Genomic DNA, 25811 nt, shown 5'->3' with positions numbered 1-25811 from the left:
TTATTGCTTAAAAATAAAAAAAAGGGAATATCAATTAATTAATTAACCTGTAAAATCATATTCAAAATCCAAAACTAATCATAATTAAAAGGGCACGTGTCATTCATTTATTCGTTGTTGCTAAGTCCACGTGTAAGATGTTGAAGCTTTGGGGTAAATTGATACATGACAGAATAGTACAAGCACCGAATTAGATATTTTCTTTGTATAGGTACACATTGCACATTAGATGAAAGTTTAGGGACCAATTGTGACATTAACCCTTCCAAATATTCTTTCTAATCCACTTTCTCTATTCAAAGGTGGGGTTACACGTACAAGTGGAATTGCTATAAACTGATAATATAAAAATATTTTATTACATACTACTCCACTTTCTAATGTTTTTGTTGAGATCATATAATATAAACATTAGACCATAGAAAAGACTTTAACAACTCCATTTTTTGTGCTCCCTATGAAACTCAACCTATATATGTACATACATACATACACTCACATCATCCAATTCAGTAAGAAAAATAGTAAAGCAAATCTTCTTCAACATTTTAGCTATGGAAACCTACAAACTCATTTCTATCCTTCTTTCCTTCGCAATTATTGCATTCTCCACTTCTGCAAGAATGCTTGATGAGCAACCCTCGAATCCGGTCGTGCCACCTGTCGCTACGGCCACCCCAATAGTCCCACAGCCTAATCCTACTGGAGCCACTGTTGGCAACCCTGGTGTGGCTGCAGGTGCAGCCACTGGTCCCGTTCCCACAGGAACTACTGTTGGGAACCCTGGTGTAGGTGCTGCAGCCACTGGTCCCATTCCCACAGGACCCAATGTTGCCAACCCTGGTGCTGGTGCAGCCACTGCTGACCACCCATTGATCTTCTTTATGCATGATATCCTAGGTGGGTCAAACCCCACTGCTATTGCAGTCACTGGTGTGGTCAACAACCCTGCAGTCAATGGTCAACTTGCATTCCCCAAACCAAATGGTGCTAACCTCCCTGTCAACAATGGGGTAGACGAAAATAGTGGCAACAATGGTTTCTTAAACAACAACAACATCCCATTGCTGTCCGGTCTCGGTGGCAACACACAAGCAATGTTGCAAAACGGTAACAACAACGGCGGTGGATTCCCAGCCTTAGTCGGTGGCCAAGTTCCGGCAGGCTCCACTCTCCAAAAGCTCATGTTCGGAACCATGACCGTCATCGATGACGAGTTGACAATAGGACATGAGCTAACTTCTGGATTCATTGGTAAGGCACAAGGATTCTACGTGGCTAGTTCAATCGATGGAACTAGCCATACAATGGCGTTTACAGCAATGTTCGAGAGTGGACACTATGCTGACACGCTTAGCTTCTTCGGGGTTCATCGAACCGGGGCATCGGAGTCACATTTGGCCATCATGGGGGGGACAGGAAAATATGTGAATGCAAAAGGGTTTGCAATTGTGAGGATTGTACCAGCGAGTAATCAAACAAGGGAGACTGATGGGTTTCAGACGGTGCTAGAGTTCAATGTTTATTTAACCTATTAGATGAAGGGTGCATACATAGTTTGGTGTGTGATTTTTAAGTGAAGGTGACTTTAATTTGGTGTGATTTACATATATGTTGTACTCCTATATATGAATATTATGTAAAGTTGTAATCTTATGAACATGAAAAACAATGAAATTAATAATCCAAAAAATGAACTTATTTATGCTCAATGTATATGCCAAATAAAAAAAAATGGGAGTTATAATTTTAAAATATTATCCTAATTTTATTATTTTTAATAATCTTATTATAGGTAAAATATTTATAAATAATAAAAAGATTAAAATTGTTAAATTTCATTGATAATCATCATAACATTTTTAAAAATAAAAAATAAAAAAGTAGTAAATCAAAAGAATAAAACTTTCTCAAAATTTTAATCAATAGTTTTCAACAAACGTAGAAGGTTAGCAATCATCTAAAGAAATTATGTTGTAGCTAATGAGGTCTTGGTTCAATTGGTAAGCTGGAAGTCTTGGGTCTAGAGTATTCAGATTCGGGATTTATTATGTGTAGGTTTTCGAGTCCCCTCATGTGCGGTTGTCATGAGTAAGTTTTAGTCCAGTTAGTTCCAGTCAGTTTGTTGGTTTTAATCTAGATTGTATTAGTTTGTAGTTTGTTTGTGATGTAATGGTTTAATTTTGCTCTGTGGTTTAATTAATTTGTGGACTTTAGTCTGGATTATATCAGTTCTTAACTTGTTTTTGATGTAATGATTTGATTCTGCATTGTAATTACTTAAGCTATTTGTTTGTAACAATTTAATACTTATAGTTACTCGGACTTGTTTTTGTACTTGTCACACTTCAAAGCAAAAAAGAAAGCATAATGACTTATTTAACCCTCCAACTTCATAAAAAAGTCATTTCAGTCCTCCATTTATTTTTCGTCTCTTTTTACCTTTAAACTTGTATTTTTTTGTCAAATCACCTTAAAATAGATGGAAAATTTAACTTTTTTAACTTTACTGATGTGGCATGCACACGAATTGCCATATAGATGATACATCAATATTTAGTTAATTTTTAAAAATTAAAAAAATATAAAAGTAATTTTTAAAAATTAAAAGTCATTAAAATAATTTAAAAGTATAAATAGAAGCAAAAAAGTCATTAAATAATTAAAAATTATAAGTCATTAAAATAATTAATTAAATTTTTTATCTATTTTAGAGTAAATTGACAAATATACAAATTTAAGAACTAAAAGAGACAGGAAAAAATAAATAAAAGACTAAAATAGTTATATTTTTGGGTAAAGTTAGAGGGTACAAAAAAATTATGTTAAGAAAGGAAAAAAATCGTTTTAAAGACATCCCGTGGTTTTATTAAAAAAAATACAAGATATTTAAGTTTTACAGAATTCATTTATCGAAATTGGGCATTTGGTCTAGTGGTATGATTCTCACTTAGGGTGCGAGAGGTCCCGAGTTCAATTCTCGGAATGCCCCACGGTTTAATTTTCGCTGTTTTTGATCCTTTTAAGATTAGGGTAAAAGTACCTAAAAGGTACCTGTATTATAGGGACTGTATCATATTAGTCCCTATATTATTAAATGGTTTAATTTAGTCCCTAATAATAAAAAGAATTTAAGGTCAAATTAGAATAAATTTAACATTTATTATTTTAAAAAAAATCATTTAACAAAGTTATTATTTTAAACTTTTTTTATGGTTCTGTAAATGAAATTTTTTTGTTTGGAATTGAATTGAAATTGAGAAAAAAACATTTTCAAAACATTTTTATATAGCAAATATTAATTCAGTTACAATTTGGCTTTATTTAATTATTTTTAATAGTAAGGGGACTAAATTAATCCATTTAATAATAGAGTGACTAATTTAATCCAATTCTTATAATATAGTAACCTCCAAGTATTTTAACATCACTTTTTGAAGGCTTTCTAATTTTTTTTTATCAATAGAATGATTTTATATGATATTTTAATATTTTGATTGGATCATGAATTTGTAAAAACAGGGGCGAAGCCAGAAATTTTTGTTAAGTGGTCGAAATTAAATTGTATATGTTTAAGATAGTAAAAATGTAAATTCACCATTTTAATATCTATATCATTATAATTTTTAAAGGATTAAGTCAAATTTTTATCATTTTTAGAGGAGGCAAAGTACAATTTTATCTTTACTAATTTAAATTTTTATAATTTTTAAATTTTTATAATTTTTAAAGGAGATTAAAATGATTTTTTTTCATTTTAGGGCTTGTCTCCACCCTGCTAGGCCCCTGTGTAAAGTATACCTCAATTAGTGTAGATGAAAACAAAATGCTGAAGTTCTAAATTTATTTTTTAAAATGTAAATATATAAATTTATAATTAATCACTAATTAAGAGTGACATTGGATTTGACAACATAAACCAATATACATCAACACATATTCACCACTAAAATTTCAATACCAAACACAATATGGAATTCACACTTAAATTTTAGCCATCACACAATATATAAAATAGTAGAAAATATGAACCACCATTAATGACCACCAGCCTCCAAGCTGCTAATATCACTCAGTGAGGTACACATTGAAATGCAGGATTGTATCCACACCATCAGTTATATGTTGATTCTCCTGGTTGAGAAGTGTCTCAACCGTGGCGTACCCTCTTGCGTTCTCGTACTTCCCGGTCCCACCGATCACCGCGATCTGCGATTCGGGTGACACGGTCCTATGAACTCCGAAAAAACTAATGGTGTCTTCGATTTCGTGACCATGTTCACCTCCATGTAATAAAACTGTCAACGAAATGGTTTGGCTAGAACCATCTAATGAGCTAGCCAAATAGAACCCTTGTGCTTTGCCTAGGATAGCTGAATCTAACTCGTGGGCTTCGGTTAGCTGATCGTCGATGACGGTTATGGTACCGAACATGAGACGTTGGAGAGAGCCGGGTGGGAGTTGGCCTGCTGTGACGAAAGGGTTGCTGTCGGAATTGATAACGCTGTCGCTGTTGTGGGAGTTTTGGACGATGGCACTGGTTTGTGCACCTGTTAGACCTGTTAGGAAAGGGACATTGTTGGGGTTAATAAGGTTGTTGATGTTTTTAAGGTTGTTAATGTTGTTGCCTGTTAGAAGTGGAGCAGCTCCTTCCACTGGGAAAATGTTGTTGTTGGTTTTTGAGAATGGTATGCCATTGATTTCTTGGTTGGCAATCACACCAGTCACTACTCTGACTGATGGGTGTGTTCCACCTAAGATGTCATGCATGAAAAAGGACAATACAGGTTTGTGCGAGCCCGGGGTAGCCCCCGTGGCAGCCGCTGCTCCTGGTCCCGTTGCAGCACCACCTGCAACTGGTGCTGCAGGAGTGGCTACTGGTGCCTCATCATCATCAGCAGGGGCTTCTGTTGCTGCAGGGGTAGCTATTGGTGCCTCATCCTTAGTAGCTGGGGCTGCCACGGCGGGAACCGCAGGATCATCCTCTGGGCCACTTGGAGTGGCGGCAGGGACCACTTGGCCACTCGGCTTGTCGTCGACTACTTGGGGTTGTGGTTCAACCTCATCAAGGACCCTAGCTGAATTGACACAAGTGAAGGTGATAGCCACCAACAAAAGATAGACGATTGCCTTGAATGTTTTGGAAGTGAGCATGGGAGCTTTTGCCATTGTTTAAGATTGTTTTTAGCTAAGATGTATAATTTTGATGGTGAATGTAAGTGTTTCACTTGCCTATATATAGTTTATAGGGTATATTCACATATATGTGATGAGAAAGTGGATTTGATGATATGGAGTAGTTAAAAAAAAACCCAATTTTTTAAAGAAGTGCTTTGGTTGGAAAAAAACCTAATTCTAATGATATGATTAAAGGAATATTGGTTACACAATCTTTATGGTATGGTTGGATTCTTTACAATATTTTATATATATTAGATTTACAAAGGGTAAGTTTAAAGAGATTAATGGTAAATAATGGTTGGATTCTTTACAATATTTTATATATATTAGATTTACAAAGGGTAAGTTTAAAGAGATTAATGGTAAATAAAATTGGGGTAAATTTTATAAATCATTAAATTTTTGCTAAGTAAATCAATTTTATTGATTTCTATTCGGATTTAAATACGAATATTGTGTGTATTAAATATGAGTACGTTGAATTAATTTTTAAATAATTTGTCACTGTTATAAATTTACCTTCCAGGTTTCTTTTATATGTATCTTAGTTCTTACCATGGTAGCCATTGAGTTTCCATCTTTATTATTTTGGACTCTTGTTTTCTTTCTTCAAGTAAAATATTCATTCTTGGTACATTTTTTAAATATATGAAATTTTTTTTAAAAATATTAAATTTATATTTTTAATGTTATTCAACATTTATTCCTGAATTCGAGTAACATAAATTATTCCTTAAAAATTATGTTTTTTTATGATTTAAAATTTTTTGGGATTTTTATTTGAAGCATGTCATAGAAGAATAAATCAAAAGTCTACAATGCATTTCTTTTTCTATATAAAATCTTGGAATAAGTTAGAGAATATTTTAAGAAAGATTGTATGCACCAACTAAATTAAACTCTAAACTCGGGTTTTAAGGGCAGGTAGGGACTTTCGCTTCTATCTCTTAGTTAAATGATACAATTGCACTTTTAATCCCTCTCAATTTTAATAATCAATTAAATTCTTGTCGATCTCTTTGTTAAATGAAAAATATGCAACTTTAGCCCTTCTCAAAATATTAAAAATTTAATTTAAGTCATTGAATAGAATTTTTTTTTAATTTTATCTTGGTTTCACTACAGAATTCTATACTTCCTCCTAACGAGTTTAATGAAGTTCACTCATAAATGTTTTAGTTTTTCATTTGCGAAAGTCTCGATATAAGAGAAAGTATTGCAGACTGAAGATTCAAACTCCAAGCCCAGACAAAAGTACCAACTGAGTTAAACTTCGGTTTTAGGGACTAATATACTCTTGGGCTTTGGCCCATTAGTTAAATGATAAAATTGCAACTTTAGTCCTTACCAAATCCTAATAATCCAATTTAGTTCCTTTTAACCTGTTTGTTAGATGTAAAAATTGCAATTTTAGCTTCTCTCAAAACTTTTTAAAAAATAATTTAAGCCATTTTAATATAAAAATTTTAGCTTCAAACCTCTATTTTTTTTTAATTTTATTTCAGTCCCATTACAAAATTTCTAATGTTCTCTTAAATTATTTTTTCTTTTACGAGAATCTCAAAATAAGAAAAAGGGATACAAATTTAAGATTCAAATTCCAAATTAGAAAACTTTCCATATCTTAAGAATGATTGCATTGAATACACCAACAAAATTAAATTTCGGATTTAAAAAAAATATTAAACTGAAAACACATGATCTTGTAAACTAAAAAGTAAGTCCGATTTATTTGCAAACAAATGAACTTATAATAAACGTATAGTTTATCATCAAGCTATAAATTAACTAAGATAAACATTGAACAATAGCAACTTGTTAACCCCTTGTTTCATTGCCATTGCAGAATTAGGCCTTAATTCCACACCTTTAACTGTTGCATAACCATTAGCACCAACATACTTTCCCATGCCACCAATCACAGCAATATGAGACTCCGACACATCCCTCCGGTGCAACCCGAAAAACCTCAACCCGTCCTTAAACCCACCGTCAGCAAAAACCGTCGTCATTGCCATCATGTGACTCGTTTCGCCTTCCGAACTCGCAACATACACCCCTTGTGCTTTCCCAAGTGGTGAACCATTGGTACCAATACCACCATCAAACAGGTTCGCATCGATGGTGACCACTGCACCAAACTCCAGCTCTTGGAGAGTAGCCCTTGCTGGGAAGAACATCCCGAGGTTTGAACCACTGAGGGTTTGAACCGACGAGTCCGAGCCGGGGATTTTAGGGACGGGTTCTTGGATAGGGATGCCTTTATGAGGTGGGAAAAAGCCTATAGGCTTTGAAAATGGGATGGGAGTGTTGAGTGTTGAAGTTGTAGGGTGGGAAATGTTGAGTAAATCTGGCATGGAAAATGAGATCTTGTGGTGATGATCATGGTGATGGTGATGATTTGATGATGGGTTTTCAAGATTTCTGGCTGAGGATGTGTTTTTGACGATGAACAGAAGGGAGAAAAGTAAGGTTGAGAAGCATGAAAGGTTGGCCATTGCTTGAGATTGATAGATTAATGGGGCACTTAAGAGGAGGAGTTGGATATTTCATATTGCTTTAGTTTTTGGTTTAGTTTGGAGTAGTTGATATAATATGGGTAGGATTTGATCGTGGCCCATAGGATACATGTTTTCTCTTCAATTAAAAAAAATAAAAGGTTAAAATATGGTATAAGTACTTATACTCTTTATAAATTTAGGATTTAGTCATTGTATTTATTTTTCAGAAATTTATTCATTTTATTTTTCAGATTTCAAAATTCAGATCCAATCACTAAATCATTAGTATTGTTAAATTTGTTGGTGTTTTGAAATACAAAAAAATAAAACCTCACTTTGTGGCTACATAACTATGGTAGTTGTGCAACTAAAAAAATGATGTTGTAGTTAACTTGGATTTAATGAAATAATTTTAATAATGTTAACAGATAGACTTGAATTTTGAATTTTGAAAAGTGAAGAGATTAAATTACAAGAAATAAGTACAGGGTCTAAATTCTAAATCTGTAAAGAGTATATGGACTTAAGACATATTTTTTCCAAAAATAAAATTGGCATCGGTTAACATTTAGTTCCTAAATTTGACAACTTTTTCCAATTTGGTCCAAATTTTTTTTGTCCATATAAATTCTCATACTTGACAACTTTTTTAACTTTGGCTCATTCGGTGATATAACACTTTAAGATTATGATATAATTTTATTTAATTTTTTAATAAAAAAGTATATTTTTTAAGTGATGACGTGATACAACATCAATGTCACATCATCATCATATGGGCCAAAACTAAAAAAAAAGTCAAGCCTAGAGACTAATGTGGAAAAAAAAGGTTCTAGGATTAAGTTGGAAAGGCTTATCAATATTAGGGACTAAAATGTTGCTTTGGCCTATCTCGAAATGTAATAACCCGAATTTTACCGTTACCGAAACAGTGTATTTTTGGGTCTCCGTTTCTGAAAAACGGATTCGTAAATATTTATTAAAAATATTTACGAAGTAAAATGAGTGGTTAATTAGAGTTTAATTAAGTAAATTTAGCTTAATTAAGAGTAATTAGGAAAAATGACTAAATTGAATAAATGATGAAAGTTGAATTGTAGATTAAAAGAAAATGAAGAGGACCAAAATGGCAATTATGCCATTTGTCCTAAGTGAGGCGGCATAAACCTAAAAATCTGAGATTTTTATGTGTTAAAATATATATTAAATTATTATTTATTATAGTTTTATATTTAATTATTATTGTTATTGTTATTATTATTTAAATTGATATTATATTATAAAATGAATAAAAGTAAGACAAGTGTGTGGTAAAAAAAATTTTATATGTGTACCAATGATATACATACACTTGTAATACACATATATGTTTGCTTATTATATAAGTATATTATATATTATTATTAAAAGTAAAGTAAATAAAAAGGAAATAAAGGAAAGAAACAGAGTGAAAAGAAACAGAACGTGGAAACGAAACAGAGAATAAACAGGGGAGAAAGAAAGAAAGAAAAAGAAAAAGGAAAATTTGGGGTTTCAAGGTTCAAAGTTAATTTAGTAAGTCAATTTAGCCCATTTTCTTGTAAATTTTGAGTTTATGAAATCCTAGAGATGAATACTACTTGATTTAAGTGAAAATTTTGAAAGTTGTTAGATTTTTAGATATTATTCTTTTTGAATAAAAAGATGAATTAAGGGCTAAATTGATAGAAATTCAAGTTAGAAATGAAATAAGGATTAAATTGTAAAGTGATTCATAAGTTTTATGCTTTAAGGACTAAATTGAAAGAATTTCGAAATTATGGTTTTATGATGAAAAATAGATAATTATTTTTAAGTTTGGTTAAAAATTGAATAGAAATGAAGTATGAATTGAGATAGAAAAAGTAAGTGAATCTAGTTAAGATTAAATTGAAATTAAAGTAGAAATTGAATAAAAATTGTATTAATTAGATATAAATTAGTAGTGAATTAACGAATATGAATTGTTTTAATTCCCGTAGCTAATGTTGTCTCGAGAAGTTTCGGCTAAGTAAGGAAATAGCAAAGTCGACGAGGAAAAGCTTGGAAAAGCTCAGAAAATACGGTTTGTATTTCTATAATCCGAACTCAGTCATTATTTGTTATATTTATATACATATGACAATTGTTAGTGTTAGAATTATGATGTTTTACAATTGAAATGGATTGATTTTGGTATGTGATGAATTTATCAAATTTATATTGATTAAAATCATTTTGATTAAATTTATATTGATTGAAATTATAATATATATATATGATCTATGTAAAAATTTGAATATTGAATGAATGTTATATTAAAAAATTATATTGATTGGAAATATGAGAGAATTGATATGAATATATGAGATTTGTGATAATTGAATATTTGATATTGAAAAGTGAATTGAGATTATGAATTAATGTGAATAATTGAAATATATTTGTTGAATTGAATGAAAATGTATGAAATTGTGAAAATGTGTGAAAATATGTGATTATTAGAATGGTATATTGATGAAAGATTTATTAAATTGAGAAAGTGAATCAAATACCCTATTAACAGTATCGGACCAGATTGGATACAAATGGCATGCCATTGGATTTGTGATGTGATGAGGAGATTGTAGTTCGGCTGAGAAGATGTTTCTGTTATTATATACTTCGATTTATCCGAAGAGGCATTTAATGCCTTATTGGTGTGTTTGGGAGGATATGATATACTGGTGTGTTATGGAGGATTTATAATATTCCGGGTGTGTTTGGGTTGGATATTCTGGTGTGTTTGGGTTGAATATTCTGGTGTGTTTGGGTTGGATATTCTGGTGTGTTTGGGAGGAATCCGCGTATCTATCAGAGTCCGAGTCTTGTTAATAGGGGTAAATAAGTGAAAAGATAAGTCGAGTGAATTTGATTGATTGAGCTATTGGAATGAAATGAGAAATTGAATTGAGAATTGAAATTGAGATATGAGATTGAAAACATGAACCAAAAGGTTCATGAAATGAGTGAAGTTCAAATGGATGATGATTGATGTTAGAATGAATTAAAATGGTATATTGTTAAGAAGTAAAGTGTGAAAACAAGTGAATTGTGAATATATTGTATAGAATTTATACGGTAAGTAAATGAAAAGAATTGAACAAATATGTTATTGTGTTTGTTATATGACTTGTATAGAATTTTTATGGTAAGTAAATGAATTTTATCTATAAAACAAATAAATGAATACTTATAATTGTTATTGTGATTTTAAGTTTAATTGTTATATTATTAAGTGTTCGGATTATGGAAATACCACTGAGTATACCATACTCAGCGTACGGTTTGTTTCCGTGCGCAGGTTTAGTAAAGATAGAGTTCGATCCCGAATTCATTAAGGTAAAGTGTGTTAATTATTGGTAATGGCATGTACCTAGGATGTCTTATGTGTGTGTCATTTTGAAATTGTAAATGTAAGGATGAAATGATATTGTATGGATTTAGTGAATAATAGTGGTGAATTAATAAATATGGCCTTGACAGTTTTGGGTTACTGCAGTAGTGTAACTTTTAAAATTCACCATAAATTGTGGAAATTGAATTAAGGGCTGAATAAAATATGAGATTAAAGCCCGATGAGTCTAGTTTCATATAAAGGAAACGGTGCATGCAATTGGATTTTATGTTATGAGATATTTAAATTGTTGTGAGACAGAGTCTGAATGACTTCGAGATCCTCTGTTCTGATTTTAGAAAATCATTAGAAATTATACAAAAATAATTATGAGTTTTAATTTATATAGTTAAAATATTTATCGAGTCTATTTTCAAGAGGGATAGACAGGAACATCATTCGAGTCCTGAATTATGAGATAAATAATTTTTACTGAAGAGAGGTCAAAACTGTCGGACAGCGAAACAGGGGAAACTTTTAGAAATAAACTGTACTAATTGGCTAAACCAAAAATTCTGAAAATTTTATGGTAGAAAGGTATATGAGTCTAGTTTTAAGGAAAATTAACGGAACTTAATTTGGAGTTTCATAGCTCCAGATAGAAATATTTTAGTGACTATTGCTCAAGAAGACAGTTTTGACATGAACATAAAAAAGTAATGGAATTGTGTGTAATTATTCTGTAAACTCCGGTAATGCTCCATAACCCTCTTCCGGAATGGTTTAGGGTTAGGGGGTGTTACACGAAAAATGATTCTTTTTGTATGAGTTTTTTCTTTCTCCTTATAATGTTCTTTTAATCACTTAAATATTATACATATTTCAAAAAGAATGTGACAGAACGTATAATGTAAGCCTCTCGACTTGAGTTTAAATTGTTCATTTTCCCTTTGGTTTGGTTTGTTTTGTTTTGTTTCGATTTTATTTTAATGAATTATTTTTATTGGTCACGAAAAAATGGGATGTTTGGTTAATTGAAGAAGCTCTGACGATGATTCAGAAGGTTATGGAGACTGAGAGGCAAAACATCCATCATCTCAATTAGTGTTATGGAATAGATATTTTGAGGAGTCAGAAGGTCTTATTCATTCTTTAATAGGGGAGTGATTGCCTCATACTATAGCCAAATCATTGTTTTAATTTTTGATTTAAGATTCCGTACTAGCATAGAGAGATCCCTAGGGCAGAGAAAAAAAAAGGATCTGGTTTTCTTTAATTTTTGTTTTTCTCTGATTTGCACGAAAACATGTATTGTCTTTACTTTATGACTGTCGCATTCATATATAGTATAGATCCATAAATTTTAAAATTATTGAGATTTGAAAATATGTATCACCAAATAGTAGTTGTGCATTCTTTTATAATTTTTTATTGATAAAAAATTAACATCTTTAATAAATAAAGGATTGGATTGAATCAATATTAAGAATAATCATACCTAGTCAGTTAATTAAATCGAAAATTGGAGAATTAATTCAGTGATGTTTGAACCAAACTAGACTAGAAGTCAAATGGAGTATCGATCTAGAGATAGGCATCAAATTGTTTGATTTGGGAATCAGTATAAACTGGAGCTAGATAAAAAAACAACTAAACAAGGTTTTTTTTTTGAATTTTTAATGATTTATTTAATTGAACAAGACGAAACAAATTGATAGTCTAACCGGTTTAACCATCAATCCGATTTTGCGAACTTTAATTTAATGTTTATATGATAAGATATAATCTAAACTAATTACAACTATTTTAAATCATTAAAAAAGATAATTGGAAAAAAATCGATTAAAAGCATAAAAAGGCAAAAAATTTAAATTTAGTTTTTTCTAATTTTTGGAAAAAAATTGGGTTTTAATTATATTTTTTATCTTTGATTTTTTAAAATATGACTTATCATAATTCGTGTTTAATTTTAATTTTTATAATTATTATTAATGTATTTTTTAAAGTTTAAAGGATTTAGCTGAATTCTTCAACAAATTGAATCTAGAAAACGTAAGGCCCAAATTAAGCCCAAAAACCCTAAGATTCAAATCAAAGTTTGGGCGTCCCCTTCGATTTGACCATTTAGGGTTCCTCTCTCATTTTCTTTTTGAACTTTAACGCAAGAAAATTCCCACTGTTTCATTTCTCAATTTACTCTCACTCACTCACACAAAAGCTTCGAATGAACCTCTTTTAAAACAATAACCCTAAAACCCCATTCGAAATCTAAAAAACCCTAACTACCGCCATGTATCTCTACAATTTAACTCTTCAACAAGCCACCGGCATCGTTTCCGCCATAAATGGAAACTTCTCCGGCGGTAAAGTCCAAGAAATTGTCGTCGCCCGTGGTAAGATCCTTTCTCTTCTCCGCCCCGACGATCTCGGTAAGCTCCAAACGCTTCTTTCCGTCGAAATTTTCGGTTGCATACGTTCCCTAGCTCAGTTCCGGCTAACTGGAGCTCAAAAGGACTACATTGTCGTAGGGTCCGATTCGGGTCGGATCGTTATACTTGAATACAATAAAGAGAAGAACGTCTTTGATAAAGTTCACCAAGAAACTTTTGGGAAATCTGGGTGTCGCCGGATTGTTCCGGGTCAATACTTGGCTATTGATCCAAAAGGAAGAGCTGTAATGATTGGTGCTTGTGAGAAGCAGAAATTAGTTTATGTTTTGAATAGAGATACTGCTGCTAGGTTAACCATTTCTTCACCTTTAGAAGCTCATAAATCACATACGATTGTTTACTCTATTTGTGGTGTTGATTGTGGTTTCGATAATCCTATTTTTGCTGCCATCGAGTTGGATTACTCGGAGGCTGATCAGGATTCCACGGGAGTGGCTGCTGGTGAAGCACAGAAGCATTTGACATTTTATGAACTTGATTTAGGGCTTAACCATGTTTCTCGGAAGTGGTCGGAACAGGTTGACAATGGGGCAAATATGTTGGTCACAGTGCCTGGTGGTGGTGATGGGCCAAGTGGGGTTTTGGTTTGTGCAGAAAATTTTGTTATATATAAGAATCAGGGGCATCCTGATGTTAGAGCGGTGATTCCTAGACGGGCTGACTTGCCAGAAGAACGTGGTGTTTTGATTGTTTCAGCGGCTACGCATAAGCAGAAGTCGATGTTTTTCTTTCTTTTGCAGACAGAATATGGGGATATTTTTAAGGTTACATTGGAACATGGAAATGAAGGAGTTTCGGAATTGAAGATTAAGTATTTTGATACAATTCCAGTTACGTCTTCAATGTGTGTGTTGAAAACTGGTTTTCTATTTGCAGCTTCAGAGTTTGGCAATCATGCTTTGTATCAGTTTCAGGCTATTGGGGATGACCCTGATGTGGAATCATCGTCATCTACATTGATGGAAACAGAAGAAGGTTTTCAGCCAGTGTTTTTCCAGCCGAGAGGGCTTAAGAATCTAGTTAGGATTGACAAAGCTGAGAGCCTGATGCCAATAATGGACATGAAAATTGCTAATCTCTTCGAGGAAGAAACACCTCAGATATTTTCACTTTGTGGACGTGGTCCTCGTTCATCATTGAGGATACTAAGGCCTGGTTTGGCCATCAGTGAGATGGCTGTTTCACAGCTTCCTGGTGTCCCAAGTGCTGTGTGGACTGTGAAGAAAAATGTTAATGATGCCTTTGATGCATACATTGTCGTGTCATTTGCCAATGCAACTCTTGTTCTTTCCATTGGTGAAACAGTTGAAGAAGTTAGCGATAGTGGGTTTCTTGATACTACGCCCTCTCTTGCTGTTTCTTTAATTGGTGATGATTCACTTATGCAAGTTCACCCAAATGGTATTAGGCATATAAGGGAAGATGGACGTATTAATGAGTGGAGAACACCTGGGAAAAGGATGATTGTTAAAGTTGGTTCAAATGGGCTTCAAGTAGTTATTGCATTGAGTGGAGGTGAGCTTATATACTTTGAGGTGGATATGACTGGGCAACTTATGGAAGTTGAGAAGCATGAAATGTCTGGAGATGTGGCGTGTCTGGACATTGCCCCTGTTCCTGAAGGAAGACAGAGGTCCCGTTTCCTTGCAGTTGGTTCCTATGATAATACAATCCGTATATTATCTTTGGATCCTGATGATTGTATGCAGGTTCTGAGTGTTCAGAGTGTGTCCTCACCTCCTGAGTCTCTCCTTTTCCTTGAAGTTAAGGCATCGGTAGGTGGTGAGGATGGTGCTGATCACCCTGCCAATCTTTTCCTTAATGCTGGTCTGCAGAATGGAGTTCTGTTTCGGACGGTAGTGGATATGGTTACAGGGCAACTTTCTGATTCCCGTTCACGTTTCTTAGGGCTAAGAGCCCCAAAGTTGTTCTCTGTTAAAGTAAGAGGCCGACCTGCAATGCTTTGCTTGTCTAGTCGACCATGGCTTGGTTATATTCACCAAGGACATTTTCTGTTAACACCCCTTTCTTACGAGACACTTGAATTTGCTGCCTCATTTTCATCTGATCAGTGTGCCGAAGGTGTCGTTGCTGTTGCAGGGGATGCATTGAGAGTTTTCACCATTGAGCGACTTGGAGAAACCTTCAATGAGACCGCTATTCCTTTGAGGTATACTCCTAGGAGGTTTGTTTTGCAACCAAAGCGGAAATTGTTGGTAATTATTGAGAGTGACCAAGGATCATATACTGCAGAAGAGCGTGAAGCTGCAAGAAAGGAGTGCTTTGAGGCTGCAGGAATGGGAGAAAACGGTAACGGTAATATGAACCAAATGGAAAATGGTGGTGATGATGAGGACAAAGAGGATCCCCTCTCTGATGAGCAGTATGGTTATCCTAAGGCAGAGTCAAACAAGTGGGTTTCTTGCATTAGAGTTCTTGATCCGAGGACTGCTTCCACAACTTGTCTTTTGGAGCTTCAGGACAATGAAGCTGCTTTCAGTGTGTGTACTGTGAATTTCCACGATAAAGAGTATGGAACTCTGTTGGCTGTTGGCACGGCCAAGGGTCTGCAGTTTTGGCCCAAAAGAAGCTTAACTGCGGGATTCATTCATATCTATAGGTTTGTAGAAGATGGCAGATCGCTTGAACTTCTGCACAAGACACAAGTGGAAGGTGTTCCTCTTGCTTTATGCCAATTTCAGGGAAGATTACTTGCTGGGATAGGATCAGTGCTCCGATTATATGACCTGGGGAAAAGGAGACTGCTTAGGAAATGTGAGAATAAGCTTTTCCCTAACACTATTATCTCTATCCAAACTTATCGTGATAGAATATATGTTGGGGACATCCAAGAGGTATGGTTTTTTTAATTTTCCTTGATTCTGATATCTTTAACTCATTTCTTTGAGAATTATTTGTATTACTCGTATGCATGTCTTCTCTTTTGCTGCTTGACCTGTATGTGGATTTTGTGAAATTTATCAACTAATTTAATTTAGAATTTGGCTGAAAGTAAGGAACTTTTGCAAGGTCTTTTTAATGCTCCCTTGGTTCTTAAATTATAGCCCACTTTGATTTTATTCATTCCTCTGTTTGCTTTCTTTGTCAATTATTCTTGAATGATAATAAAGGTGGTCCTCTATTGCAGTCATTCCATTTTTGCAAGTATAGGAGGGATGAAAATCAACTGTATATATTCGCTGATGATGTTGTTCCGAGATGGCTTACTGCATCATACCATATAGATTTTGACACCATGGCTGGTGCAGACAAGTTCGGTAATGTCTATTTTGTGCGGCTACCACAAGATGTCTCAGATGAAATAGAGGAAGACCCAACTGGTGGAAAGATAAAATGGGAACAAGGGAGGCTCAATGGAGCTCCTAACAAGGTAGAGGAGATAGTTCAGTTCCATGTCGGGGATGTGGTAACTAGTTTGCAGAAGGCATCTCTTATACCGGGTGGTGGAGAATGTGTTCTTTATGGAACTGTGATGGGGAGCTTGGGGGCGTTGCTTCCGTTCACTTCCCGTGATGATGTTGACTTCTTTTCGCACCTAGAGATGCATATGAGGCAGGAACACCCTCCCTTGTGCGGACGAGATCATATGGCTTACAGATCTGCTTATTTCCCTGTCAAGGTGAGTAAATAATTACCATCAAACTGTGGTTAGCCATATATTAAATTGCTTGAACTTATTGCTTCGGGTTTTGAAAGCTTGAATATAATTTGCAGGATGTGATTGATGGGGATTTGTGTGAGCAGTTTCCGACCCTACCTCTGGATCTGCAGAGAAAAATTGCAGACGAGTTGGACCGTACTCCTGGGGAGATACTGAAGAAACTCGAAGAAGTCCGAAACAAGATCATTTGAGATAGCAGATAGCATCAAAGGTCAAGGTAGCTCCCATTACCTCTCCTGTTTCTGATAATTGTCACTTGAACCGGATTAGTTAAGAATAGTCTGATTAGGTTCTGCCTTCTGGGATCACCACTCAATAATAGTTTGTCGTTTTTTTACAGTTCTCTTTTACCCGGATTGCGGGATACCAATTGCGGTTAAGAAGGCTTTAGCACGTCAGAATCCAAGGCAGATGAGGGAGAAATTGGACGATGGAAGTCGAGAACACGAGACCAAGAATGGGAGTATTGTATAAGTAGTTATGAGACAAACTAGTTGTGTTAGAGGCAAAAAATCAGTATTAGTTGTTGCAGATTCGAGTATTTGCTGCTGTTATTGCAGTTTTAAGATTGTTGTATGTTCGTTAATTTGATAGATAGAGATTGATCTCTAATGCGCTCTTCTAACTTGGACTTAGCATTGTGATTTTAAAATTAAATAAAAAGGGAAAAAAACTAATGAAAAATATTAAAAGGAAAAAGAAAAAATGTATAATTAAAAAGAATAATATTTTTAAGTTATCTTTGTTAATTGTTACTTTAAAGATAAATATTTGTTTTTAGGGTAAATTACATCTAAAGTTGTTAAATTATTAGTAACTTTGAAAAGTTAAAATTTTAAAAAATAGAAATTAAATTGTTCGAAAGTTTTTATTTAAGTTATTGGGTATTTTAAAATTGTTGTTGTATGGTTAATTATAAAGCTCTTTTTCTCTCTCTTCGATAGTTCACTAATCGTCAAATTATTACTTGGAGTTTACTAATCGTACTTAAAAAAACTTGAAAGCCTATTGACTTAAATGAAACTTTCAAATAGTTTGATGATTATTTTATAACTTTTTGAAGTTAAATGATCGAAATATAAATTTACTAATAATTTAGTGACATTGGATTCAGTTTATCCTTATTTTTACATCCTAAAAAATTAAAATTAAATTATAAATTAAATGAAAAATACAACTCGATTCAAGTAATTGTGGTATTTTGATTTATTAATCAAATGGGTCAATATGACATACAATACTTGAGTTTGATATTGTATTTGGTAAAAGTTTGATATTGTAATTGGTAAAAGTTATACATTCCAATACTCAAAAGTAACCGTATTAATTTTTTAGTATTTGATTCGGGTTTTAAAATTGATTTGACAAAAGATAATTGCAAAATTGTTAGATTTATATTTTTTTATGGTGAATTTGATAAAAGTTAATTGCTTATATTATTAATTAACTATGACTTTTCATCAAATCAACTCTAAAATCTGAATTAAATATCAAAAAATTAACATTAATAGTTTAAGACATCAAAATGTATAACTTTTACTAAATATAAGTACCACACTAAAAAATATATATCAAACTCGAATATCAAATGAAGTATTAAACCTAACCATGAAAAATCATCCAAACATCTCGTTTGGAATCCGTTTACATATTCTCATTTTTTTCTCTCACCCGTAATTTAAAACTACCGTTTGATTAAATTAATACTTTGAGGATTCAATTAGAATATTTTAAAATTTATTTTAAATTTATTCAAATATTATCGACGCTATCCGATCCACTTGTAAAATACCATGGGCCTCAAAAAGGTCAAATTTAACCCGGCCCAATTTATTTTCTCTCCTCCAAGAACCGAACTTTTTCTCGGCAGCCGACTTTCACTTAACACAAATCGTATCTCAATCTCAGTCGAATCGGGAAAACCCACCATTTACACACCTTTTTGCTGTCCATTTCTCTTCCACCAAACCAATAACCAGACCCAGGTTTGCTTTCTTCTAATTTCCCTTTTGTTTTTTTTTTCCAATTTCTTCAATGGGTCTTTATTGAATCTCTAGTTCTAGAAATTGATCGTTAACTTTGATGTTTAGTAACTAGTAGAACTTTTCAGTGGTAATGATTTGCAAGTGTTTAGTTTATTTTGGCATTTTCTATATCTGTTTGATCATGTTCTTCCTTTTTTTTTTAATTGATATTTTTGGCAGATATATTTTAGGGTTTTGTTTTGTTTTGTTTGCTTGTTAATGTTAATTGATCTTATTTATTCTATAAGAATTATTGTGTACAAGTTCTTGAATTGCATTGCACCTTTTAACTTTGGGGTTTCAAATCCCATGCCCATTTATTTATGTAGCTGCTGCTAATTTTCGGGTTCTGGATATTTACCTGCAATCTATAGCTATAATATCTATTATGTTCCCGACTACGATGAATGTGACATGATCGGAAAACCCTCCGCCGCCATAATTTATATCCAGTTCTTATAACGTAGAATTTCTTTCCAGAGAATTTTTGTTTTCCTAATCTCCGGATGTTTGATGTCTTTTTTCGGATATTGCTTCGTTTTTCTCATGTTAAAGAGTATCGTTTCTCAAAATGGGTTTTCTTCTCGTTTTAAGATAATGTGAAAATGGTTGGTTTATATATAAGAAATTTGATCAACCTTTTTTTCCCTGAGTAAGGTCGCTCAGAAAATTAGCTTTCATTTGAATTTCATTTTGAAATAGATGTTCTATTGTTTTAGCTCATCTGGATGAAGTTTTTAAGGGTCTATGTTTTTGAAGATTGCTATGAGTTTGATTATGGTGGTTGTTCGAGTAATCCTACTCTGGGTTTTGATGTTGCCATGTGAGGGCTTTGCTTACCTGCAATGTTTAATAGATTTAATTTGCTTTCTCCAATCCGTGATTTTGTGTCTCTCTTAAGATATTGCCTATTGCTCTATTTTCTGTCATTATTCCCTTTGTTTGCAGAGAAAAGATGGCCAGCAAATCCGAGGGTAAGGAACCTGTGAACGAACAAGTGGTTGCGAATATGTACGGAGCTATGAGATCCGAACTAAATCAAATTTATTCTAAGATCACTGAGTTGGAGATGGAAGTGAGCGAGCATTCGCTAGTTATAAATGCCATTCAGCCACTTGACCAGTCGAGGCGGTGCTACCGGATGATTGGAGGTGTCCTTGTTGAGAGAACCATCAAAGAGGTTCTCCCTGCCGTGCAACGAAACAAAGAAGGGCTTGAGGAAGTAATTGCTCGTCTTAACGAGACCCTGGAGAAGAAAAAGAAGGAAATTGCTGATTTCGAGACAAAATACAAAATTAGGATCAAAAAGTCCGATAATGACTCGAAAGATGAAAGCAACAAGAAGGAAGGCTCCGCTCAAGGAGTCCTTGTCGGCCCTGCAAGTTCGAGTCAGTAATAGGTATATTCCTTCCTATTTCCTTCCTTATATGCTCGAACTTGCTTTTTATAAACCCTAAATCGTACCATTGTAGAACTTTGTTCAGTTATTGCTAAGATTTTATCAGGTTTTAGAGAATCGTATGTTTTGTTCGATTGGGGTTTATATTTTCTAACAAATTCTATCGAAATGTGTGACTGTGTTTCGATTTTTTGCCTTGTGGATTGGATTTCTTTGCAAATAGGTAAACTCAAGAACTAAGACCATGAAATTATATGTTTAAGAAAAAAATGATGAATGATTTGAACATTGCACTTTCGAGTAAACAATTGTGTACTAAGTCAGATTTTCGGATTTTGGAGTTTCGAGTTTTCAATAGTTTCTACTAGAGTTTGTTGTTCCTGTTCAATGGCAAATTATCAGCTTGAACCTTGTTTAACGTCTCTGCCCTCGGATTTCCGAGTTTAGTTCGTTCTTCTAACCATCTGATAATGTCGGCAAACACGATTTCGGTGTTTTCCAAGGGCTCGCCGCAGAGCAAAGCATGCCACATTCCGGGGTAGAGCTTGATGGTCTTGTCTGTGCTTGAAGCTACCTTGAATAGTTCTATGCTAACTTGTTGGTCTGTCACTTTATCATCTTCTCCATGGAGAACTATAAATGGAAGTGTAACCTAATCATATTACAATAAACAAAGAATTAGTCAAAGACCACCCTTATGGTTTATATCTTTTTACAATTTACTTATGGTTAAATTATGCCGTTAGTCCCTATACTTGAATGAATGTTAAATTAAAATTTATCATCAATACACTCATGCAATCATATTAATGATTGAATTGGGTCTTTTTATTTAAAAAATTAATATTTATTTAAATTGAATTTATAAAATAAATATAATTACTAGTAGTACAAACCTCATTTAACCTTTGCTCAATATCATAGCTAACCCTCAAAAGCTCACAGGCTGTTCTCATTCGTGGTGGTCCTTTGTAGCAGTATTCGCTCTTCCTAATCTGTTTACAAAATCAATATGCATTTATCTTAAATTATATTAATTAAAAATAATTAAAATGGTGACAACTTAGTTTAATATTAATATAAATCAAAAATTAATTTAATATTTTAAAAAATCTTAGTATAATAAAATATGTACCAGTTTTCTTGATGAAATGTAAATTCTAAATCTTACATCTGAAATCTTAATTACTTAATTTTTTTTTAAGATTTAATATTTTAAGGTTGAGATTCATCTCGTAAAAAATTATAATTATTTCGCTGATAGGTTATAATGATATTTAAGAATTAGAAAGTCTAATAAGAGTGTTCAAATTACGTTTAATTAGTAGGATCAATTAATTAAAATGGTTATATAGTGTAAATGAGAATGATCAAATTACACTCAATTTAGTACAATTCATTAACTACAATAGATATACCCAAATTTAGAAATTACACTAAATTATAATTATCCTCATATTTATGGGTTGAGAAGGGACTATGAGTAGTTCTAGGTAGAGGCATATCTAGGGGGCTGGTAGGGGTCTCGGCCCCCTAAAATGAAAAATTGCCCATTTAGGCTTTTAAGAAATTTTAAAATTTTAAATTAGTAAAAATAAAATAACACTTTGGCCCTCTTAAAAATGATAAAAAGAATTGATTTAATCCTTTTAAAAATTATAAAGATATAGACTATTAAAAATTAAAATTTAATTTCGACCCCTTAAAAGATTTTCTGATTTTACCTCTAATTTTAGACATTATACTATTAAGAACAGATATAATCAAAACCTTACCTTTAATGAGATTATTCAAATATATAATTACCTCTTCTCTAACACGAGGTTCTTTGAAGCCAATTTCAATAATGTCTTTGGTTATATTGAATGATTTCCAAGTTGGGATTACCCAGCTCAACCCTTGAAGTAGCGTTGTAACTGCTGCTGGTGGCTTCATATCATCTGCAATCTGATTAAATTATTATTAATTAATTTAATTAAATTAAACACTAAACAAAAAATGGGATATAAATTAATATGTATCACTTCACAAAAACTAATTTTATTAAATATATAAATTTCAGCAACACTAACAAGATATTCCAATATTTCATGAACATTTTTTTTTTCTAATTTATACGTCATCAAATTTCGAGAAAAAAGATTATATAAAACAGTTACATGTATATTTTTCATCAAATATACATATTTAGTATTAAACAAAAGTTTCGAGAAATTAAAAACTAATTCAAATCATGGTGTTCGAATGGTTTTTAATTCACAAGTTAAAAAAATGTGATTACATGAACCGAATCTATATTTTTTTAATTTATAATTAATTTTATTTTTATGTTATAAAAATAAATAATTCAAATTTAGAACAGTGAAATTAACTTAAAATTCTATATATAAAACCATTTTTTAAATAAGAGTTATTGATAATTTTTTTTCCTTACTTGAATATTTAATTTTTTTAAAGAAATATTTATTAAATTTTTTTGAAACTTTACCTTATAATGTCTCGAAGCCATAAAATAAAAATTTATTTTTATTATAAAAAATTCAAAAATCTAAAATTAATATGAAAAAATTGAGAATCAATGCAAATCTGTTTCGAAAAATCTGATCGAGCAGAACTGAACTCAGCGTTACACATACCTTACACATTGGGGCTACCAAAACAGCACCGTCCCAATACTCGGGCTTCTTTCTATGTAGAAGAAGAATGACCGCTCCTCCCATGGACTCTCCTAGCAAATACCTCTTCTTCCTTTTATTCTCTTCCTTCTCTGATTAAATCACATTTATAAATATTAATAATTATTTATTATTTATAAATAATAAAATAATAAATAATAATTTTAAAATTTCATTTTACTCCCTGATTTAAAAATTTTGAAATAATAAATTATTATTATGATAAAATTAATTTTTATGGTATCAAAAATTAAATTTAAACTTTAATCTAATTAAAATAAATTTCTGATTTCGTCCCTAAACATACATTGGACGTAGAAAAATGGAAAATTCCAAGTTGATTATTGAGTAAAAGTATCATGGAGATTCTTATATTATGAGTTAAATTGCATTTTACCCCCTCTACTCATAAATGGGTAAATTAATTTTTGTATGTTAAATTAAAAAGTAAATTGGTCCTTTTAAAAGTTTTACCCATTTTTACTGTTAAAAATTGGTTCATGTACATAAGTGTGAGGTACATGTGATTATTTAATTAGCTACACTTATTTTTAACAAAAAAAAATCAACTTACTATTTTATTTAACATACAAAAATTAATTTACCTATATTTCGTAATTTAGGCAAACTCACCACAAATTTTGGAAAAATGGTCATTGCAATCATTGACAATATCATCAAAGTTCTCAACATAGCCATCCAATCCAGATGATTTTCCATGGCCTTGATAATCCATGCCATATACTGCATATCCTTCTTTAACAAGCCTAATTGCAGTACCTAATTAATTTCATCCCCAATAATTTAATAAATATCTCATTTTAGACTTTAATTTTGCATATTTTTATATTAAAAAATTGAAACACTTACTGCTCATGGTGATGCTACATTCCATGGCATAACCATGGAAAATGAAGATCAAAGCTTTGGGTTCATCTTTTATTGGGATCCATTTACATGTGAAAAGCTTTGATCCTTGAGAATTTGTAAAAAATTCCTGTAAAAAAAATTTATATGAAAATTTAGCCATAAAATCCCAATTTAAAAGAAAAAAATGGTTTATTTGCAAAATTCACCTCATCATATTTAACATTTTCTGGTGGATGCTCCTGTCAAAAAAATTGATGGAAAATATCATTTTATTTAAAAAAAGGGACAAAATCTGTATGAAAAATTAAGAAATTAAGAACAAAAAAGAAAAAAAAAATCAAACATACCAATGCCATGAAGACAATGAAAAAGTTTATATTTTGAGAGGTAAAATATTTTTTTTCAAAATATATGAAAAAATAAGATGATATAACAAGGAAAAAAACCCCAAAATTCAGGCTAAAAAATTGTTAAAATTACAAAAAAATTGGATAAAATATGTGGTGATAAAAAAATTCTAATTCAATTAAAGTTCAATCATAAAACGATATTTTCGATTTAAAGTCGAATTGAATCTTAATGTTGAAATCTGAACATTAAATTTACATAATTTTGACAAAAATAAAGTGTAAAAAAATTTAAGGGTTCAATTTTGTAAACTTAACTCCTGCCTATATATATGTGATCTAAATTAATTAACCATTATATCATGAAAGAGGGTGAAAAAGATTGTTAATCTTTATAAAAGTAATATTTAAGTTTAGGTGATCAACTACATAATTTTACATAATTTTATAGTATTTAAAAGAAAGTGTTAAAAGAAGATGATGAAAATTGCATATTGTTACTTATTAGGTGACTTGTTTTTATTGTTATTTTATATTATGCTGTTTTACGATCATGTTTGGGGTTTATGATTATCTTTCTTAATAATGTTGTTTTCAAGATTCGAACCTATATTCTTCTCTTAGGAAGAGTGTAATATGCATTATCATTGTACCCAACCACTTACTAATAGGTCACTTGTATTTCTATATACCATCAAGATTACATATTTGTTTTGTCTATCAAAAATTGAGTTTTTTTTTTTAAAATTGACTGGAATTTATTAACTAAGGGTGAGTTTGGATGGGCGGTACGTTTAGCTGCAGTTAGTGTAAAAACAGCGGTGGCGGTTAGATTAGATACTGTAGCGATACTGTAGCGTGAGATAAAAAGTAAGCTAAACGCACCGCACCGCATTGCACCCAATCGCTTATCTAAAATAAGGGTGGGTTTGGGGCGGCAGTACGGTGCGTTTAGCTTACTTTTTATCTCACGCTATAATATCACTATAATATCCAATCTCACTGCCACCGCTATTTTTACACTAACCGCAGGTAAACGCACCGCGTACCTAAACTCACAAGCCTAAGAAATAAATAAACTCAGTTTCTTTGAAACCGTTTAAAAAATATGGCCCACACATGAAGAAAAATGAAAAGGCCCGAAATCAAAAAACAAAAGACAAAATTTAAAAAAAGGAAACTAAAACCTAATCCAGTCATAATTAAACAGCTAGTCTCCACTAAATTGTCGCCCTGTCATCTCCCTGTACCAGCAGTTTCATTCGATAGCCAGTTACAAAAAAATCTTTCAGATCTTGCTATCATTTTC

At 32.2% G+C, this 25811-nt stretch overlaps 6 protein-coding genes and 1 non-coding gene across 8 annotated transcripts; 4 read left to right on the top strand and 3 right to left on the bottom strand.

Annotated features, from left to right (window-relative positions):
- Positions 1–492: 492 nt before the first annotated feature.
- LOC107897775 (dirigent protein 25) lies at positions 493–1602 on the top strand. The gene has a single exon (XM_016823345.2). It carries the CDS (start codon positions 555–557, stop codon positions 1536–1538), a length of 984 nt encoding a protein of 327 aa, XP_016678834.2. The 5' UTR covers positions 493–554; the 3' UTR covers positions 1539–1602.
- A 1318-nt stretch (positions 1603–2920) lies between these two features.
- Positions 2921–2992, top strand: TRNAP-AGG (transfer RNA proline (anticodon AGG)). The gene has a single exon. It is a non-coding gene; the product is annotated as a tRNA-Pro (tRNA).
- An 879-nt stretch (positions 2993–3871) lies between these two features.
- Positions 3872–5206, bottom strand: LOC107895839 (dirigent protein 9). Its single transcript, XM_016821054.2, has one exon. The coding sequence runs from the start codon at positions 5167–5169 to the stop codon at positions 4069–4071; it is 1101 nt and encodes a 366-aa protein (XP_016676543.2). The 5' UTR covers positions 5170–5206; the 3' UTR covers positions 3872–4068.
- Positions 5207–6965: 1759 nt separating this feature from the next.
- On the bottom strand, positions 6966–7679 carry LOC107895838 (dirigent protein 25). The gene has a single exon (XM_016821053.2). It carries the CDS (start codon positions 7677–7679, stop codon positions 6966–6968), a length of 714 nt encoding a protein of 237 aa, XP_016676542.1.
- A 5423-nt stretch (positions 7680–13102) lies between these two features.
- On the top strand, positions 13103–17799 carry LOC107897773 (spliceosome-associated protein 130 A). 2 transcript variants are annotated; one of them, XM_016823343.2, is made up of 4 exons: positions 13103–16360; positions 16654–17145; positions 17241–17404; positions 17528–17799. In XM_016823343.2, exons 1-3 carry the CDS (start codon positions 13346–13348, stop codon positions 17376–17378), a joined length of 3645 nt encoding a protein of 1214 aa, XP_016678832.2. In that variant the 5' UTR covers positions 13103–13345; the 3' UTR covers positions 17379–17404; positions 17528–17799. The 2 variants fall into 2 exon arrangements, with proteins under 2 accessions (XP_016678832.2, XP_016678833.2); XM_016823344.2 differs by having other exon boundaries at positions 13166–16360; positions 17241–17398.
- Positions 17800–18988: 1189 nt separating this feature from the next.
- On the top strand, positions 18989–21297 carry LOC107897772 (probable prefoldin subunit 2). Its single transcript, XM_016823342.2, has 3 exons — positions 18989–19172; positions 20160–20610; positions 21114–21297. Exon 2 carries the CDS (start codon positions 20167–20169, stop codon positions 20605–20607), a length of 441 nt encoding a protein of 146 aa, XP_016678831.1. The 5' UTR covers positions 18989–19172; positions 20160–20166; the 3' UTR covers positions 20608–20610; positions 21114–21297.
- Positions 20835–24761, bottom strand: LOC107897771 (caffeoylshikimate esterase). Its single transcript, XM_016823341.2, has 8 exons — positions 24503–24761; positions 24362–24394; positions 24156–24282; positions 23919–24065; positions 23247–23377; positions 22417–22557; positions 21507–21605; positions 20835–21262 (listed from the first exon to the last, which is right to left on the bottom strand). Exons 1-8 carry the CDS (start codon positions 24509–24511, stop codon positions 20975–20977), a joined length of 975 nt encoding a protein of 324 aa, XP_016678830.2. The 5' UTR covers positions 24512–24761; the 3' UTR covers positions 20835–20974.
- Positions 24762–25811: the final 1050 nt, after the last annotated feature.

The sequence above is a fragment of the Gossypium hirsutum genome, chromosome A10 (assembly GCF_007990345.1).
Source record: "Gossypium hirsutum isolate 1008001.06 chromosome A10, Gossypium_hirsutum_v2.1, whole genome shotgun sequence".
Classification (NCBI taxonomy): Eukaryota; Viridiplantae; Streptophyta; class Magnoliopsida; order Malvales; family Malvaceae; genus Gossypium; species Gossypium hirsutum.
This window is presented reverse-complemented; position numbering and strand designations above follow the sequence as displayed.

What these genes read in the sequence shown, in the direction of transcription:
- LOC107897771 (XM_016823341.2), bottom strand. An exon ending in TGGTAGCCCCAATGTGTAAG is followed by an intron (nt 22,558 to 23,246) that starts GTATGTGTAACG and finishes TAATTTAATCAG; the next exon opens with ATTGCAGATGATATGAAGCC. An exon ending in TTGAGCAAAGGTTAAATGAG is followed by an intron (nt 21,263 to 21,506) that starts GTTTGTACTACT and finishes TAATATGATTAG; the next exon opens with GTTACACTTCCATTTATAGT.
- LOC107897772 (XM_016823342.2), top strand. Translation starts at nt 20,167, where the DNA reads ATGGCCAGCAAATCCGAGGGTAAGGAACCTGTGAACGAACAAGTGGTT.
- LOC107895838 (XM_016821053.2), bottom strand. Translation starts at nt 7,679, where the DNA reads ATGGCCAACCTTTCATGCTTCTCAACCTTACTTTTCTCCCTTCTGTTC.
- LOC107895839 (XM_016821054.2), bottom strand. Translation starts at nt 5,169, where the DNA reads ATGGCAAAAGCTCCCATGCTCACTTCCAAAACATTCAAGGCAATCGTC.
- LOC107897775 (XM_016823345.2), top strand. Translation starts at nt 555, where the DNA reads ATGGAAACCTACAAACTCATTTCTATCCTTCTTTCCTTCGCAATTATT.
- LOC107897773 (XM_016823343.2), top strand. Translation starts at nt 13,346, where the DNA reads ATGTATCTCTACAATTTAACTCTTCAACAAGCCACCGGCATCGTTTCC. An exon ending in ATGTTGGGGACATCCAAGAG is followed by an intron (nt 16,361 to 16,653) that starts GTATGGTTTTTT and finishes CCTCTATTGCAG; the next exon opens with TCATTCCATTTTTGCAAGTA. An exon ending in CTGCTTATTTCCCTGTCAAG is followed by an intron (nt 17,146 to 17,240) that starts GTGAGTAAATAA and finishes TATAATTTGCAG; the next exon opens with GATGTGATTGATGGGGATTT.